Source organism: Martes martes (genome assembly GCF_963455335.1).
Source record: "Martes martes genome assembly, chromosome: X".
Classification (NCBI taxonomy): Eukaryota; Metazoa; Chordata; class Mammalia; order Carnivora; family Mustelidae; genus Martes; species Martes martes.
The window spans coordinates 21870426-21877766 of NC_137897.1; the positions used below are offsets into that span (position 1 = coordinate 21870426).

Consider the following 7341-nt stretch of genomic DNA (forward strand, 5'->3'; position numbering starts at 1 on the left):
TTCCTGAGAGAGACTGTCCATGTTGAACTAGAATCTGTATGTCAGCAGGTGGGGGCATGCACTGAAGTTGGAACTGATCTGTAACCACAAGATAGGATTGGTCAGAGGAAAGGTTTTAAGTTGAGCCTTTGATTCTTCCAGGGTGTCCCGATATAATGAATTTCTTCTGCTTTAGTGAAGGGAGCTAAGGCTGTTTTTCCGAGGCTGAATGGCCAGGACCATGGGGTTAATATTAGGACAGCATCAAAGTTTGGGATTGTTTGAAACAGTATGAGTCCAGAGGTTGTACAATAACCACCTGAAACCTCTTTAAAGGGTAAGGACTGGCTTTTAAAAAAATAATATTATAATCAAATATAAGGAATACAAGAATGAATCACAATAAGGGTAGGTATTCTTTCATGAAAAAAATACCTACATACATACACTTGTTAAAGATGCAAATATATTTATTATGAATGAGGATCAAAAATAAAATAAAAGTTACTGCACGGGACTGAGCAATTTTAGACAACGTGGAAAGAACTGAATCTCACAAAATCATGCAGCTGTCTCTTCCTTAGAAAACAGATCTTTTAGAGTAGAAGGTTCCCAAGTCTAAGTTTGGCTTGCAAACAAACACTATGCACCGCTGTATTTTTCCTCTTACAGCCTACTAGGCGTCCTAGGATGCTGCCTTACACTGCAACTTCCCCATCTCTTATCTAGCCTGGGACTCATGAATTTTCTGCAAGGTTTGTAGTAGGGAAACAGCTTAGAGCTTTCAGAGATTTTGTATTTTCCAGGCAGCCTTTAAAGAACCAGCCAAAAGGAGGACACCTTACTCCCTGCCTTCACCCTGAGGACGGAAAGGACAACACATCCCAGAACAGAGAAGCCCTCACACAGTCCCACCCCTACTTTCGCCGCTGGGAAGCAGAGAGCAGAGCTGTCAGCCTGAAGTACTGACCGACCTCCACCTCCAGGGTCTCAGATCTGAGAAGGGCAGCTTCAGGTCTGCAGAAGAGACAGGCAATGCTGAGAGTCAAGGTGAGGAACCTTACTTAAAACTGCTGGAACATGCCCCGCCCAGAATAAAGGAAACCTCACAGAATTCTGCCCCGATCCGTCCCCGCGCTAAGAGGCCCGAGGTTTGGCTGTTAGGCCCAACGCCCCCTCAATTCCCTCTGAGGGTCTCAGAGAATGAAGACTTTGATCTGAGGCTGGTGGACTCACATCAACAGAGTGAAACATCCCAGGCTTTATTTGGAGTCACGGAGAGGACCCTGAGTGAGGACTGAGGGTATTCTCAACCCCGTACAACCCCTACCCCTGCACTCTACCCTGGGAGGCCCCGGGCGGGGCTGTCAAACTCCGGGAGGTGGGGGTCTTGGTCTAACTGGAGTGAGCACATGAGTGAGCACTGAAAACCCCACTCATCCAGTACCATGGGGATCCCATAAAACTTTGCTCCTATTGTCAGCTCTGGAAGGTTGCAGCAGAAGTGGCCGACTAAGGCTTTTCCTCACTCGCTCGGCAAGAATCTAAGGGCGGTAAGATCATTGGCCTAAGGAGTTTAGCTTCAGAGCTGCGGAGGGCAGGGGCGGGGGTGGGGTGTGTGTCAGCGGGGCTGTCAGCTGTTAACAGGTTGATCCTAAATGTGAGCTGAGAGAATTCTCCATTGCAACACAAAGGGGACCACACAGAGCGTGTAACTTCCCAGCTCTTGCTCTCAGTCCCAAGTTCACCCAGACAGGGCTGGGAGCTGCAGCCTAAAGCACACTCCACTTCTGCAAGGTTCCCAGGGAACAGACTGATTAGAAAAGAAAAGGAGGCCTGAGGGGTCCTAGAGCAATGCTCTCATGGAAGCCCGTAAAAGCGGCTTTGGTTAAAGACAAGGTGGAATGTCCCTGGTGAAGGTGCACACACTATCTCATTCTCCCTCCTCTAGGTGCCCTCATTGCCTACCCTCCTGCCCACACTACAGTCTACTGCCTCTAACCAGAGTCACCATGCCTCGGGGGCAGAAGAGTAAGCTTCGTGCCCGTGAGAAACGCCGGCAGGCCCGGAGTGAAGCTCAGGGTGTCCAGGATGCTCAGGCCACTGCAGCCACTGAAGAACAGCCCCTCACTTCCCCCTTTCCTCCTTTTGGTGGTAATGCTCAGAGCTCTTTAGCTGTTGGGTCAGGTAGAAAATCCCAGGGGTCCCATACAGCTCCATCCACTACTATTTCTGCAGGTTTTTCACACACAAGATCTGATGAAGGTGCCCAGAGCCAAGACGAGGAAAGACCAAGCACCTCTCAGGCGCAACCCAGCACTGATCATTACCGTAGAACCCTGCTAGATGACAAGGCAATTCTTCTGGTGCAATTCCTGTTGCGCAAGTACAACATGAGGGAGCCCATAACAAAGGAAGACATGATGAAGTATGTCATCAAGAAGCACAAGGAGCACTTTCACGAGATCCTCAGGAAAGCCTCTGAGCTAATGGTGCTGGCCTTTGGCATTGATCTGAAGGAAGTTGACCCCACCAGGCACTGCTATGCCCTTGTCAGCAAATTTCAGCGCACCTATGATGACAGACTGAGAGGTGAAGAGATCATGCCCAAGACAGGCCTTTTGATGACTATTCTTTGTGTGATCTTCATGAAGGGCAACTGCGCCACTGAAGAGGATATCTGGGAAGTACTTAATGTGATGGGCATCTATGCTGAAAGGAAGCACCTCATCTATGGGGATCCCAAGAAGCTTGTCACCCAAGATTTGGTGCAGGAAAGGTACCTGCAGTACCGGCAGGTGGCCAATAGTGATCCTCCACGCTACGAGTTCCTGTGGGGCCCGAGAGCCCACGCTGAGACCAGCAAGATGAAAGTCCTTGAGTTCTTGGCCAAGATCCACGATACAGTCCCCAGTGCCTTCCCATCCTGGTATGAAGAAGCTTTGCGAGATGAGGAAGAGCGAACCCGAGCCAGATTTGCAGCGCTGCTTCGTACTGGTGCCCTGGCTAATGTGCGCCCCAGGGTCAATTTTGGCAGCTTCTTCCACCTGTAGTGAAACCTGAAGCACTTTCTCACTTTGTGTTTGAAGTAGTGTGAGGGCTTAGGTAGTGCTAGAGGGAACATAGTGCATATCATATGTTCTACATGAATAATTTATAATTTCTTTTGCTGTTCAAAGTTTTCCAATGTTTCTTTTAAAAAAAGTTTAATTAGCTTCACAATATAAGTGTATGAATAATATTAGTTACATATTTAATGCTATTTATGAGGTTCAAGAGTAAGAGTTGTGCTATTTTATCAAACAAACTAGGTAATCTTCCATCTTATTTAATGACCTGGAACAAGAGAACATAGCATTGGAATAGCTATTTCCTTACAATGTGAAGGAAATTAGCAACAAAATAGCTGGGATCAAAAAATAGAGAAAAAAGTAAAAGCCAATTTTTGTTTTTTCCTTATTCTTTGTCTTCTGCTGTTGTGTAAAATAAAAGTTATATACCTGAAATTACTTCATTTATTTAAGAATGTAAGAGAAAATGAACTAATAAATTGCTTACTGGCCTTTTAAAAAAAAAAATTTATTCCTCAAACATTAACTGAGCATCTTCTCTTTGGAATGCGCCACAGCAGTCTAGGGGATGGTAAGAAAAAGAAGACCAAGTTACCACCCAAAAAAGGAAGATGGTGAGATACACTTTAAGACCCCCCCTCCCCGCAAAAAAAAGTGCAAAGAAGGATTAGGTTGGAAAGGAGGGGCTGGTCCAGGTGAGGGCTGTCAAGTGTAAATGTCCTGAGGCAAGACAATTTGGAGCCTTGGGAAACTTCAAATCCTTATATGGGAGGGAAGTTTAAGTTAAGATGGGTGGTGGGTCAGGGGAGGGTATGAGGGTGGTGAACAAGGGCCAGACCCTTGGGTGGTGTGTCACAGAGTTGAGAAACTAAGTCTCAATGAAGAACTGCTTTTAGCAGCCACTTTGGGATCATGAATAAACCAGATGCAAATCTCTACCTGGGGAGGGATTGCAGGTGCCCCATGCTCTGGTCCCAATGCAGATGAACAGATGGCAGAAATTAGGTATTTTATCCATATCATCACCAGAGAGTTCCTCATAAATAAGGGTAATGCTTCCTTGAGGCTAGATGCCAAGAAATCACTGTGCTCTCAGTCTTTGCCATGTACTGGGAGAAACAGAGCTGGCTCCATTCAAAGGACATTTAACTAGGTTATCCTGGGTAAAATTTAGCAAACTATAAGGGAGGGTTTGATTTTGGTAGGGGTTAAATAAATGAAAATAGGGGTGATTTGGATCAAAGGGTAACTAGGAGGGAGGGACAAGTTGATTTCTTTTTTTTTTCTTTTTGTTAATTGGATTTTTTATTTGCACCAGTCAAGCTAGTAAGAGAGTTAGTTCTTGACACACATTTTAGGAGCTTTGAGTTGCATCCAGATGGGGAAGATTCCCCAACATCCAAATTAAATAATATATGCTCTAAGTGGGATGATTTACTAAGGTATTTTTTCTTGTTAAGCACAATTTTTGGCTGACTTGGTGTACAGTATCCTACAGCACTGAATAGTCTCAGACATCTCCTAGGCTAAAACAACAAAACAAAATAAAAACCAAAATTTTCAGCAGGAAGTTTGGTGGTCTCTGGCGTCAAAAAATCATAAAAGTAATTGCCATTCTTTAAAGTTTTAGTGCACACCACTCACTGTGCCATGTGTTTCACATACATTGTACACATTCCAACGGTTCTAGAAGACAGGGCTTGGTAATGTGTTGAGTTCACACAATAAGCGACTGGACTGGGACTGAAGTTATGGTCTGATTCCAGTGGAGCCCACACTGTTTCATTCCTCCCAGCACGAGGTCAAAGTCTTGTCTCTTAATTACTTTCTCTTCTCACTATTCCATGATGGCTCTCAGGCAATGAAGGAAGGACCCTGCGGCCGAAGTACTAAAAGCAGGCCTAAAGAAGGAATGTGCAAATGAAAATCAAGCACAATTTGGGGGTTGTTCATGGGGTTCATTTTCCTAGGATCCTCCTGCCCCTCACCCCAGGGTCTCTTGAGAGCTGACTCTGCCCTCGTCTCAGCACTTGTGTTCAGTCCTGGTACTTTCTTGCATGACAGCTCCTTCCCTTGGGACTTCCCCAGTGACCCTCATGACCAAACTGGGATCTGACCTTCAGGCTAGCTTTTCTCTCTTGTCCTCTTCTGGGGGCAGCACCTGTTCCTGGTGGAACAGACAGCCACTATCCCCTGCCTTTCCCTGACTTAGAGCATTCCAGTTCCTTGCATCTCCCATCCCTCTCCCAGGCTCCCCTCTGACAGCAATTGTCCCTCTGAATAATTTTGACAGTGAGGTTTAGACACCTTCTCATCTCCTCTAGGTGCCTCCATCACATCCTCCAAGTGTTTTCAAATCTGCTGGTGACTACAGTCTGATTTGGCACAGAGTTTAGTGTTTCTTGGGATATAACCCTGAAGTTAGAGAGGAGGTTTTAGAAACCACCATGACACTTTTTTTTTTCATTTTTCCTTTTTTTAATTAACACATAATGATTGTTTGCTTCAGGGGTACAGGTCTGTGAATCATCAGTCTTACACAAGTCACAGCACTCATCATAGCACATACCCTCCCCAATGTCCATAGCCCAGCCATCCTATCCCTACCCCCTCACCCCCAGCAACCCTCAGTTTGTTTCCTGAGATTAAGAGTCTCTTATAGTTTGTCTCCCTCCCCAGTCATCTTGTTTCATTTTTTCCCTCCCTTCCCCCACGAACCCCCACCCTGCCTCTCAAATTCCTCATATCAGAGAGATCATATGATAATTGTCTTTCTCTGATTGACTTATTTTGCTTAGCATAATACTCTCTAGTTCCATCTACATCATTGCAAACCACCTCACACCAGCCAGAATGACTAAAATTAACTAGTCAGGAAATGGCAGATGTTGGTGAGGAAGTGTAGAAAGGGAAACCCTCCCTCACTGTTGGTGGGAATGCAAGCTGGTTACAGCCACTCTGGAAAACAGTATGGAGGTTCCTCAAAAAGTTGAAAATGGAGCTACCCTATGACCCAGCAATCGCATTATTGGGTATTTACTGTAAAGATACAAATGTAGTGATCTGAAGGGGCACCTGCACCCGAATGTTTATAGCAGGAATGTCCACAATAGCCAAACTATGGAAATAACCTACATGTCCATCAATAGATTAATGGATAAAGAAGATGTGGTATATATATAAAATGGAATAATATCCAGCCATCAACCACCATGATATTTGCAGTAGAGTTTTAATGGCCTGAATTATTTGAGATTGGTCATTGACCACATTCAACAATAAAGTGACTTTACCTTGTTGGTCAAAACCAAAGCCTCCTGCATTAAGTAGTAGATGAGAAAAAGTTCATGGAAATCACTTTCTAAACAAACATGTACATAGACAGAATTTCTAAAAACCCAGGAGTTCTTCTTGTAGGTGGAAAATGGTTCCATGGCAGCTATGCTATCTTTGATAAGAAAAGTCAACATTCTTCCACTGACTTTGGCTTTAGGCAGTAGTGCAAATACTCTTATTGCCCCCAAGTTCTAAGAATATGGATAAATAACAATTCCTCTCCCATACTACATCCATCCAAAATTCATCCCTCTTTTCGGAAGTAACCACAATTAAAAATTTGTGTGTTATTTTAAAATTTATTCCAGACTTTTCCTTATCTAGATGTGCTATAAAACACATTGTGAGTTTTTAATATACATAATAACAGTGTATATATTATTTTGCCTCTTGCCCTTGTCACTGACTGAAATGAATGCTGGATCTTTCCATAGATCAGATATAGGTCCACATCACTCTTTTAACTCCTCCAAGTATTCTAAACTGCACATGTGCTATATTTAACTTAACTATTTTATTCCTGATAGACACATAAATTGTTTCCCATACATTGTTATGATTACTAGAAATGATATTAACATCACTGAGCATTAATTTTGGGGCAAATACACATGTTTTCTTAAAGGAAAGACATAGAACATTGTAAACTGGATTAAAGTGGAAAATGTGATGATTATAAATTTTTATAAATACTGCTGAAATTCTGTTCTAATAAAACTGGGATGATTCATTTTCTCACCTTTAATGCCTGTAAATAATTTATACACTCACAGGCATTTATTTTATCAGCTTTTTAAATTTTGGTCAAACTTTTGTGTAAAAATATATTGTCTCATGGTTATTTTAATTTCCCTGTTTTCTAAGTAGGTTGAGCAGAAAATTAACTTAATCTCTCATCCATAGAAAGCGGGATTACTTCAGTGATGCCTTGAATACCAGAATTCCTCTGGGCATG

General features: G+C 43.4%; 1 protein-coding gene across 1 annotated transcript; it reads left to right on the forward strand.

The window, feature by feature from the left end:
* Window positions 1-1991: 1991 nt before the first annotated feature.
* LOC308359932 (melanoma-associated antigen B10-like) lies at window positions 1992-3032 on the forward strand (the record flags this gene model as incomplete). Its single annotated transcript, XM_080831264.1, has 1 exon — window positions 1992-3032. The coding sequence occupies one exon, from the start codon at window positions 1992-1994 to the stop codon at window positions 3030-3032; it is 1041 nt and encodes a 346-aa protein (XP_080687390.1).
* Window positions 3033-7341: the final 4309 nt, after the last annotated feature.